General features: G+C 36.4%; 1 protein-coding gene across 1 annotated transcript in view; it reads right to left on the reverse strand.

Annotated features, from left to right (window-relative positions):
* The window catches only part of LOC148941352 (zinc finger MYND domain-containing protein 19-like), an 84831-nt gene extending 72034 nt beyond the window's left edge, over positions 1-12797 (reverse strand). Inside the window, exon 1 of the mRNA XM_089103853.1 lies at positions 12705-12797. Within this exon, the coding sequence (XP_088959979.1) occupies positions 12705-12791 (87 nt within the window). The 5' untranslated portion in view covers positions 12792-12797. The remainder of the gene's footprint in view (positions 1-12704) is intronic.

Consider the following 12797-nt stretch of genomic DNA (forward strand, 5'->3'; position numbering starts at 1 on the left):
AGAAGGAATTGAATTCAATTGTATTGAAAATTGGAAACCTATTGCCACTCACCTATTGAGAACAGAGTAAAAGAGTATTATCTTATCTCATGTTGGAAACTGGCGATCAGGTTCAAGTTGAGAGCACACGGATACAAATTAATAGACAAGTGTAAATAATGGATATGTGTGCCTTTCAGTGTGATTTTGCAAATAAACGAATAGGACTTATATCATTGGCAGCTCATATTGTATCTTGTCTGTATGCATCAAACATCACCGAAAATTTCAGTGGCAATGAGAGAATTCAAAATAAACTACGCAACTATAGTCCTCCAACAACAACACCATTTAAAAAAGAAGAAGATTCAATATTTGAAGATACTAGGAACGTCACTGATTTTACAACACCTGTGGTTTCTAGTGAAAAGCGAAGACGAATTGATTCGCCCGCCAGTGTTCAAAAGTACAGTGGTCATTACAGTACATGTCTACGCACAAAATGGATGAAGTTCTGAAAGGTATCTATGAAAATATTGGCGAAGTGGGAAGTGTAAATTCTCCTAAAACGCTTTCTAAAGCTGTCTCCAACACCATCACATTAAAAAAAACGAAACGGTATCTAGAAAATAACCCAAGTTACACATTGCATTGTAATCACAGGCTTCACAGTAAGCCATATCGACAAACTAAAGCCTTTTTCCCTCGGCAAATAATGGAAACAGATCGTTTAACTTTAGATGCAGTTCAATGATGTAACAGTGCACCCAAAAAATATATTCTACTTGCAATCAGTATCATTAGTCGCTATGCATATGCCATTCCACTACGGTCGAAGAGAGGTGTTGAAGTTGCTCGGGCCATTGAAAGTATTCTAGGACAGGATCCATATTCTACAATTCAATCTAATCGCGGCATTTAATTTGTCAATCCTCATGTTGCAACGAGTTCTTTGAAATATAATACAATACTTTATCATAGGCACAGCCCAATAAAGGCTGCATTGGCTGAACGATTAATAAGAACGATTCGTCTATTAATTTCAAGATATTGAAAATTTAAAAATACACCGGATTTTATTCATTATTTAGATAAAATCATGTTTATTTATAATCAACGGCCCCATCGATCTCAGTCCAGCTGTACACCAACGGATGTTCACTACAATTAAAAAACATTTGATGTTTTTCTAAAGCAATGCTCCAATGTCAATGAGAAGAAAAAAAAGAAGAAATTCAATGTTGGTGATACTGTTTGAATTAATAGAACCACCAATATTTTTTAAAAAGGGAATTATTTATGGAGCACTGAACTTTTTAAAGTGTCTAAAATTCTGGACACTGACCCCACGACATATCAACTGCAAGACAGCAAAGATGATAAGATTTTTGGTGGTTTTTATGAATATGAATGGCAGAAAGTTAGAAATACTAGTGAAATGTATCAAATTGAAAATATATTAAAGAGTCCTAAACGCCATGGCAAGAGACAGTTGTTGTTTCGCTGGCTAGGATACAACTCAGATTTTGATTCTTGGGTCAGTGTTGAAGATATTGACAATACCTAATGATTTATAAGTTACTTTCATGTCCAAGGTTTCTGATCCTCTCTACAATGACTTGAATAGAACAAGGGATTTTTGGACGAAACTCTCCCCCACCGTCAAATTCGAAGGCAATCGAAAGTATGAAGTGTCTCTTTTTGACTGTATTCTCAAAAATACCTATGACATCCTGGGAAAGGAACGTAAATATTAAATAAAAATTAGACCATATGATTGGCCGCCGCTACCAACTGGTGATCAACAACAAATTCAAAAAATCAATTGGTTGGATTATCCATACATTGAATTACCCTATGAGGAATTCACCTGTATGAATAATTTATGTCGTACTATCAATAATAGAATTTCTACTCGTAAAACGGGGGCTTTTCATTTCAACTATTCAAAGGAAGAGGGCAAGATCTACATTAGTTCAACTATTGCCAGTGAAAAGGTTATTCTCAAAAATAACCTAAAGGATGTTCTTGGCTTTAAGCTACATATACTCACTAACAAAAGTGCCGGACCCTTATTTCATATTCGCTGACTATCCGCCAGCCTTCTCCACTGACACTTGTATATTACTCTACGCTTCATTTGTGGGAACATATCGATTTCGTAATTCAAATGTTCCCCTCTTACGAGTGCTTGAATGAAAAACTAATCAAGAACATCTTCACCACTACAATATAAAGCATCTTCAGTATATTCCCTTAAAGACTTGCTATTTGGAACTCTGTCAGTTAACGCTAAGAACCGAATTGGGTGATCCAATAGAAATTTCAAAAGGTTTGGCTGTGATTACATGTCATTTTCGATCCTTCGTTCAAAAGCAAGATGCCTAATAAAAAAGTAGGATTCACTTTCCCTGATATTGACTGCTATGCTAATACTCTTGGTCCAAGAAAATAGGGCAATGGACTGGACTATTACAAAGGACGCTCGTCAATGTCTGGCTATGGTCTTGGCAGCTGTTTTGCAAAACTGTTTTGAACTTCACTACCACTGGCTAGAAAATATCTTGTACCAGCTGCAACAGATTTTGCATCCTCTACACTATACGATTGGGGCTCTGGCAAGGATTTTAAAAAAAGTGCTTTGGAAAATCTTAGGTCCAGTGCGCGAACCCTTGGCGAGAGATTAAAACAGAATGGTAAAGGCTTAAAAAGGTCAAGAAACATTGCATCCCTCATCAGTCTCCACTCAGGTCGGAAACGAAAGACATCCCTCTTGTCAAAGAAAAGAAGGAAAAAGCCGACACGTGCTGTAAACAGAAGTCCCAGAAAGAAAATTGTTAGATCGAAACTTGATTTCTTCTCCTAAAATGTCCTACCTACCGCATAAGGATTTTCAATCTTCAATCACCACTTCATTGAATCTATTCAATGCTAAAAATGTTGATGTGAGTGTCAAGCATGGATACTATGAACAATTTTATCCACAACAACCCCTTTCCGATAATATCCACATTCAAATTTATTCCAATGAAGACTACTTTATGGACATATCTTCAACATTTATAGATTTGCAAATGAAAGTCCGGAAACCCGATAATACAATGCCAATTCGGGCTGAAGGAATATCTTATGAAAATTGTATAATACATAATTTATTTCGTCAAATTAGTGTCTACATCAATGGCACGCTGGTGAGCACAAGCACCAATCTCTCAAATTACAAAAACTATATGTAATTCATGCTGATGACACCCAAGTCATACAAGGACTTGAGAGGCGCCTCCAATGGATATGAATATATTACTAATACTGATCGTACAGATGCACTTAAAAATGCTACAACTAGTGAATTACATCTAGTTTGAAAAATATATCATGAAATATTTAATATACCCCAATGGCTGCCGCCCAATGTTAAAGTGGATATAAAACTAACGCTTGCACCCTCCAATTTCATATTGAGAAAAGAACTTGCTGCCAATCCAGATGTAAGTCTCTCCCTCACCTCGGCAATACTTCATGTACACAAACAACAGGTCATGAGTTCTGTTGCTTTGGCCGTGGAAAAACTGAGAGCCAATGGTAATAATATTAAACTACTTGTTCCTCATACAATCACCAATCAACGTCATAGCGCCATGGGCTCACACACATTCACCGATTCAACCTTTATCAATGGTGAAATCCCTTCGAAATTGGCTTTGACATTTGTAAAAAGCGCCAGTGCAATAGGATCATGGATTGAATGCCCACATAAATTCGAGATGTTTGGGCTTTCATCTCTTGTGTGCAAAGTAAATAGCATTCCACTCTACAATCTATCTTTTGATAAATCCTATAGAACATTGTACGAGTTGACCATGTAAACCCTAGATCATGACTCGCAACTATTTGAAAATGGTATAACAGAAGAAATGTTTGCTAAAACACAAGTTATCATTGTTCTGGCTTTGTTTGGTACACAGGTTATGAGTATAGTACGTACGGGGAGTGTGCGTTTAGAGTGTACATTTGCCGACCCATTGGCTTAGAGTATTGCTCTAATCTCACTAAATAAATATGAAACCTATTGGGAAATCACTCCCGAAGGTAGTGTTCTACTAGACTTGGCGCCATGAACACCAGTCAAATAATCAATGTATTTAATATGGACCCCTACATGTCCCAGTACAAATCCTATTGTTTGCCTTCGGACCTTCTTGGAAAAATTCCAAGCGTTAGCAACACCTTAATCATTGTTAATAGCAGTCTATCGACTGTGCTGACGGGTCATTGGTTCTGCATCTTCCAAACAAAGAAAACGATTGAGTTTTTTGACCCTCTTAGGCTACCCTATACATTCTACACACCTCACATCAGCAACTATATTGAGAGCAGTGGGAAAACTATTGTTCAAAATCGGAAGAGGGTACAGGATCTAACAACTAAAAGCTGCGGCTTCCCTGCACTACTATATTTTGTGTTCCGATGTCGCGGCTATACTTACAAGCAGTTTCTCCACATTTATGTTGACAATCCACGTCTGAACGACTTTCTAGTGGAAAATATCCTCTCAGACCTATATCTTATTGATTTCAGTGACCTATGAGTAAAGTTCTTACAAAATATTTGTGAATTTGTTTATTAATAAAATGCATATATATATACAACAATGTCTTTCAATCTACACTTTAGATTTCTTCATCTTCGATGTATAGGCAACTGCCGTGAACCACTAATGCTGGTAAATCATTTGGATTCACTGTATATTGATCTTGATTGACTGCAAAGTCAGGGTCACATTTTCTACAATATAATGTAACTTCACTCCTGTCATATCTCTTTGTATAGTCAATGATACTATTTGCATTCATATTATGAAATTCACGAGTTTCAATCTGTCTATTTGAAGCAATATCACATACAATGTTTTAAAGTGGTGAATCACATTCTATCACAGCCAAATAAAAATCAATTGGTTTATAGTCATAGTAGGTGGTGTCATCACAACGATGACGTAGAAACCAGAATGTCTTGTTACCCCAACAGTTGAATCGTAGACCAGATTCCTCTTCCCAAAATAATTTACATCCACGACGATACCAATCTCGTAGAAATAAACTAAAATCACGTTTAGGATTCTTTCCAATCATAGCGGGGTAAGTATTCTCCCACTGATCACATTTATCATAGTGACAATTGGAGCACGGGTGCCCTCTAGGATGAGAGTCACACACCTCCTCAAGACATGAATTACATCCTTTAATTTGTACTGCATAGCCTCTATGTAATTTACAAGAATTACATAATTTACACTTTTTGCTATGGTCATCAATAATTGTACAATTCTCACATTGAGTCTAACTGCCAAGAGTATACATGCAAAATGGACATATATAGAACATTTTTTGGTTTCCGATGTCAAATCGCTCACAGCTAAAATGAAACTGATCATCCTCATTCGATAAATTCATTTAGATGTAACTAGGAGGTCGAGGAGGAACTCTGTAACGTTGCTTCTGTTGATAGATGGGGGGAGCCATCTAGATTGAATCCATTGGCAATCTAGTCAATAGTATATTCACTGTATGAATCTGCTTATTTCCAATTAATATATCAGTAAATTGACTATATGTATTTGAATCACATTTAAAAAGCTCCATACAATAGTCTAATGGGGGAGAATCACTCCTCATTATATTGTCATGTGTTTCCCGACAAGAGAATATCCTGCGTTGAAGATATAACTCGATAAAATCGTCATTAAAAATCAAATGTTTTTCCATATATACTATATTATATATAATTCTCTCTTTCTAAAATATATTCATTTTTAAAACCTTTAAATCTTACTGCTGACTCTAGACTGACACTGATTCGTTAGCCCTAAACAGAAAAGAAAGAAAACATTTTCTATTTCGAAACAATTTTATTGAATAATTACAACAACAACATTGTCAATAATACAGAGCATGTAGAATCAGCGATACTGTTTATTGTCTTCAATATGTTTCACTAATGCACTTAAAGCACATTGAAGTCTATTCACATGTGTTATATCAACTTTAGCAGTGAAACATAATTGATCCTCCATTTTAAATTTTCTCAAGGATATCACATATCTTGCATATACTGCACCTCATTCCAGACAAAGCCGTGATCCTTTCGTGATTTCCACCGCAATGCTTGGTGCTCTTGTATTATTATCATCAACTCCACTATCAACTTCTAATAGGGTAAACATTCCACTCATCAACACACACAAATATATATCCAAATGAGTAAAGTCAAAACTGTTCTTCTCACTCCTTTGAATTCTATTCACAGACTAATAAAACTCTAGCAAAAATCCTTTTCTTTATATTCCCTCCGCCGCTAATATGTAACAAGCCCTCTGATTGGCTGAGAAGGAAACACGTGATCTAACTGTTTCCGGGAAACTCATAACATTGAACAATTTTATCCACAACAACAAATACTATTTCTGGACACCATGACATTTGACTCGAACAACAATAAGAAGGAAGTGTCATTGACCTGCCCCCATTAGACTCAATAATCCATGAACAGGACAAAGTTTCTGTTTTTCCATTCTCACTGACAAAAACCATAAAAACATCAAATAAATCGATCAAGACACATAACCATCCAAGAAAACAGACATAAATGTGAGAAAATTCCTGTTTTTACAAGTGATAAAATTACTGTTTTTTAATTCTCAGTGAGAAAACCATAAACCAGACATTAATTGCTGTTGACATCCATAAGTGTGACATAGTTACTGTTTTATCATTCACACTGACAAAAACCATTAAATATACATGAAAATCATCAAATAGATCAACCAACACACATAACCATCCAATAAAATAAACATAAATATGAGAAAAATCCTGTTTTTTCATTCACATTGACAAAAACCATAAACCACGTGGTTCTCGTGCTCATATATGGTGTTAAAAAAAGTTGTAGGTGGCAGCAGGGGTGGGCAATTGGACCTCCTGATAGGGTTCTACTGTCATTTTCAATCCCCCCCCTCACCCTCGTAAAGGCACATTTTTTGACTTTTCGTTTATTATGAGTAAAATTGCTATCTGAAAACTTCGATCCGATACCATAGATAAAAACTGGAGTGTCAGGATAAACAAAGGCACGGAAGGAAAGCTGGTTACCCTCCAATTACTTTCATCCTCAAATAGTATACTAGAACCATCAATTTCCAGTCGATAGAGCCCCCTCAGAAGTTCCTTTGACCAGAATTTCTATAAAAAAGCTTTCATACAGTCTCTGTTGAAAGGGAAGACTGGTCCCAATAATATTAATTGATGTTCAAAAAAAATGATTTTAATGCTATTCAATTGACACTTCATATCAAAATATTTTAAGTCTAGTCTTTTCTTTCGACGTAATACCTTAAATTAGGTATTTTCTTCAAGATCACACTGCCTTTCTATGACCAACAAGTAAACGTTCAAACGGGGAAAAGTCCATTTATGAGCTGATGACGATCGCTGTAGCTATATGTGGTCGAAATATCCAGACTTTTGTATGTTTCACTGTCTCATAAAGGGACTTATCCCCAATTGAACGTTTATTTGTATTTTTTCTTTTCTTCACGCTTCCACAAAACATAGCCTATGTGTAGGCTAAAGAAGAAGAAAAAGGCAGAAGTACCAATTATGAAATTCGGAAGTTAGTAAACCGGTCTTATTTTGAGTCCTAGACATCTGTCGCGCGATTGCAAAAAGTTACTACGGCTCGGTGAATTCAATATCTAGCATCTGTTAAAATTTAATTTTCAAGTAGTTGATGCATTTCATACATTTATCATTTCATAAAACTAATTTTCATAATATAAGTATGTCGCATTTTCTGAAGTGGAAGTACCGTTTTGATTTTCATTCAAGAATTACTTAAATAAATACCGAAAAAACAGTTAGTTTTATCGGTACTTTCCAGTTATATGGGCCTTTCTAAAAAGTCAAGTCTGGTTAATGCTAATGAAATAAAATAAAACAGGATGAATATATAACAGATTATAAACAAATTTGGGCTATATATTTGCACATTAGGGGGGGGGGGTTAAAGCATAGCATATATTAAAAACGTAACCTAACCTAGGTACCTTTTCCCCCACGAAACCCCAAAAAACAACAGTTTAAATATCGTATACCCAATGAAAACCACGCTATGCATAGCATTACTCTATAGAGGTGTCGTGAATTAACCCGTCAAAAAAGAGTTTTTCGTTACTGGTTTCCTTGCAAAGGCCCATATAATGGAAAGTACCGTTTTATCTTAATGAGGGCATTCTCTAATTATTATTTGAAAAGCATTATCCAGGAATTCAAGATTTTACCTTGAGGATGGGGGGGTCACTAAAATTCCAGTAACACAGTAAAAATACGAAATTCATAAAATCCTGGGGATGGGAGCTAGGTCCCTGTAGCATTCCTGTCTAATGGTCGGGATAGTGTCATTAGAAATTAGCCCCAAGGCCGTACCCAAGATTTTTTTTTCGGAGAGGGTTTTACTCCAAAAAAAATTTCGTGGGGGGGGGGGGTCAAACCGTCCATTTTTGTTACGTTTTTACGAGTCAGACAAGAATTTCGGGGGGGGGTGAAACCGGGTAACCCCCTCCCCCCTAGATACGGCCCTGATTAGCCCCATAAAAATACAATTAACATGCATGTCTGCTTTATTGGCCTTTCCTGGTAGTTGCCCTCAGAAAGCAGCAGCGGTGCCCATTGGGGGCGGGGGTGCCTCCTAGACCCCCCACCCGAGATTTCAAAAAATACCTACAGGCACATAATTTCATACAGTTTGTCACCCTAAATTTTCGTAAATTGACGCCAAATCAGCCCATAACATACAAATCTTGAACTAAGATAATTTAGTAGTTGTTCTTAAAGCGTTGCAAAAAAAAAGTCAAACTCCGAGCGTAAAGAACGGGGGGTTGAGGAGGGGCAGCCTCCCTCGTATACGGAAAAATATGTTCCTTTTAAGTTTCAATGTCGCCTTTTACTTTATTACGAAAAACCTATTTTTTTCTATTTAATACTTCCCAAAGAGCGTGTCAAACGACAGGCTTAGAAAAAGAAAACCACAGCGTATACTCTTTCGTGAGGAGCTCTCCCCTCAACCGTGACTTGGTTCCTCCTTCGCCTAGAGGTACAGTTTGGTACTTTTGTCTTATAACCACCACACTCAAGATTTTATATCGCGAACATAGACACAATAACCGGTTTTCATGGTCTTTATACCAGATAATATTAGCTTCGGCTCAGTGGGAAACTACATTATAGCTATATTTTAATTAAATATTCAGTTGGCATTTTGGTTAGGTTAGGTTAGTTTAGGGTACGTATTTAATATAATGCAGTCAGGGCGGCCCCCCTTCCATAATTCTTTGTTGTAGTTTTCATAATTTTGCTCATAAAGTATTATATTTTCATCATATTTTGTTTTATTTTATTAGCATTAACCAAACTTCACTTCTCGACAGAACTTGAGTGTGGTGGCTATAAGACACAAGTACCCGTTTAAAACAGAATGTGTAGTCTTCTGCCCCCCTTCAAAAAGTTAAAAAACTTTTAATGAAAGTTTGAACTCAGTCCCTTAGCCAAAACATTATATGTTATATTATATTAAACTATTAACTATATTATATTATATCAAACATTGTAGGTACTTGTGCATTATAACTTAACCAGCGCAATACACGAAAGAAGTCAGGTTTGGTTAATGCAAATGAAATAAAATAGGTTGGGAATATAATAGTTTAGAAATAAATTTGGGCTATATATTTGCAAATTAGGGGGCGGGGGGTAAAGCATAGCATATATTAAATACCTAACCTAGGTACCTCCCCCCTAAACCCCCGAAAACAGTCGTTTAAATATTGTAAACTCAATGAGAAACCACGCTTTGCAATTCATTTATCTCTTGCAAAAAGCCGTTTGAGGGGTTCGTGTCTGGTTTCCTTGTACAGTCTATAGCGCTGGTTTAGTTATAACACACAAGTACCACATTATATTCTTCACCACTTTTATGAAAGCTGTCGGCTGTATTATGAGAAATACTCGCTTGGCTTCAGATGCCCTTTGTATAACGTTACAAGATTGTCTTCGGACCTAAAAATTGACGATCGGTTGGTGATTAGACATAACCGGTAGTCTAATAGCAAAATTGGTATCAGGTTTTTGCAACAACAAAAAATTACAGCACTGAGCTGTTAAATAAGGATAAGTAAAAAGTAGTAAAATAGTACTCAAAATAGCATAATGACTTAAATTCGAACTGAACTGTCATTAATTTTATAGTTGTTGAGAATTAACTGTGCAGCAATTGACTTATTATCTTTACTGTAGTTTATATACTACTGTCGTCCATGGTTTTAATTATGAAAATTTTAGTACAACGAACTTTTGATGACTAATTGTTTTATTCTAAGAAAAAAGGTCTTATTTTCTACGCCAAAATATCTTGATTAGAGCATATAACTTATATTATTATATTTCAGCGAAAAAAAAAACAACAGCGCACAAACTAGTAATCTTTTATATTCATCACAAGCGAACATGGAGGGGAAGGGTCTCATTTGTTAACCCGATTACACCATTACAATCTTAGTTTACTTTGGCGTTTAGAGGCAAAAGAACAATCGAAACAATTGAGGCAAGTTTCGTCTCGTAGAAAGCATCCTAATATACCATCTTGGAAATACTAATCTTCTGAGTTCTGAAAAGCTCCAAGACGACCCAGCACAAGAGAAAAATAACTTATTTACAAGAAGCTCGACAACCGGGGCGTAATTTACAAGGGGGCTGGGGGGGGGCCAACCGCCCCCCCAGATCCAAATTTTTCTCCCAGCTGGAATTTAGTTTCTACAAAAAAAAATCTTGTCAAAACTAAGATAAGCCTGCATAATCCAAGTATCCAGAGAAACAGGTCAGTTTTCTTTAGCAAATCTTTAGTTTTCACTGTCATTTTCACTTGATGTGGGAAAATTGGCCCAACTCCCCTCCCCGTAGGATTTTCACGAAATTACGCCACTGCTCGACAAGGGATAAACACTTTCACAGAGAGTGCGATATTCTCCGCTAGTGAATAAGGGTAAAATTCTACTGTATCTGCTTCTCAGTTTTCATGCATTTCATATATGTACTAGCCTGTATTCTCTTTTTTTGTTACATTCCACAAGTGTTATTTTTGCATATAATGTGGGTTAAAAATAAATCATCATTACTATACTAGTGAATAGCCTATGACAGCAAGTGGATTTAGTAAAAAAAAATCAGGGAAAGAAAAAAACGTAAACAAAACCAGCAGATTGCGTTAAAAACAACTAAGATATTTTGAAAATATCTGAAAATCCGGAGATTTTTGCAGAGGCCAACCTAAGACTGCCACCCCCCCCCACCCCATTTTTATGGATTATACACTGCATGGTAATAAGACTGTACTACGAGTACTACCAATCCTATCTCTGCTTTATGTTTTCACTTTCATCGTAGCTAAATTATACGGCCCATTGCAAATCTACCATGAACTTTACCCCCCCCCCCACCCCCTAATGCGCAAATACATACCCTGAATTGTCGACGGCAAAGTTTCGAATCGCAAATTCAGCGCTATTTTTGTCGACGGCATTTGAAAAACTTGAAACGGTAGGAAAACGGTTTGAATTGAAAATCAATATTTTGTAGGTTAGGTTATAGCTTCTTTGTGTGGTTACAAAAATGAAAAACCTTTGGGGTCCCTTTAGGGGCTCAAGATGCATTGGTAAAGTTCTACAAAATCATATTATTGAGTTAGGACTAAAGTGAATACACCGTTCGATGCCTTTTTTATGCTGATTACGAATATAATAAGCATTTCTATCGGAAATGAATTTCAGCCCCCCCCTCCCTATATAGGCTATACCTAACCTAACCCTCCCTGACCTAACCTAACCCTGAATTGGCATATATAAGGGGGGGGGCATTCGATGCCATAAAAAAAGGCATCGAATGGTTTATTCACTTTAGTCCTAACTCAATAATATGATTTCGTAGAACTTTATCAATGCCTTTTCTTATGCTTTTTATAAATTTAATACGCATGTACCTCAGAAATGGTTCTCAGCCCCCCTACCTCTATCGGCGATCACTAACCTAACCCTGAAGGGCACTATATAGGGGGGGGGCTGAATCACATTTCCGACATGAAAGCTTATTATATTTATTATCAGCATAAAAAAAAGGCGGCAAAAGGGGAATTAAGTTTTTTACTAAAACAGTAATATGATTTCGTATAACTTTACCGATGCATTTAGCTCCAGAAGCGATTATTGAATTATGAAAGAGCATAAAAAAGGCATTAAATGATGTTCTCACTTTCATCCTAGCCAGATTATTGCGCCACCTTGAAATTTACCCAATTACTCCCTGTCTCATTGCAAATTACGCCCCTGTTGTTTCCTTCTCAACACCGCCAATTCTGGGCTTACGCCTATACCCATTTTTAGCCAATAACTTCACGAAATGAATAGGATTTTTTTTTTCTTTGCAAAAACATAACCGGGACCCCATTCCGGTTAATTCAGACTAGTTGTTTAGGACATTAAAAGTTTGCATTCATGACAGGTCTCTATACCTATCTAAAACATCTGACAAAGAAACTTTACCCGTATTTTTAGTTTTCAATTCGCTGGTTTTAAGTAGATCAATATCCCCATAAGCTAGAAATTTACCGTAAACCCTTACCTTCCCAGCGGCTCTCCCGAGTCTTACAATTCCAAGTTTCACTGAGCTACTACTTCTCTCTTTTTTACTTTCCTCGACGATTTTCATGTTTGT

The sequence above is a fragment of the Artemia sp. Qi Xiang Cuo genome, chromosome 18, assembly GCF_049724085.1.
Source record: "Artemia sp. Qi Xiang Cuo chromosome 18, ASM4972408v1, whole genome shotgun sequence".
Classification (NCBI taxonomy): domain Eukaryota; kingdom Metazoa; phylum Arthropoda; class Branchiopoda; order Anostraca; family Artemiidae; genus Artemia; species Artemia sp. Qi Xiang Cuo.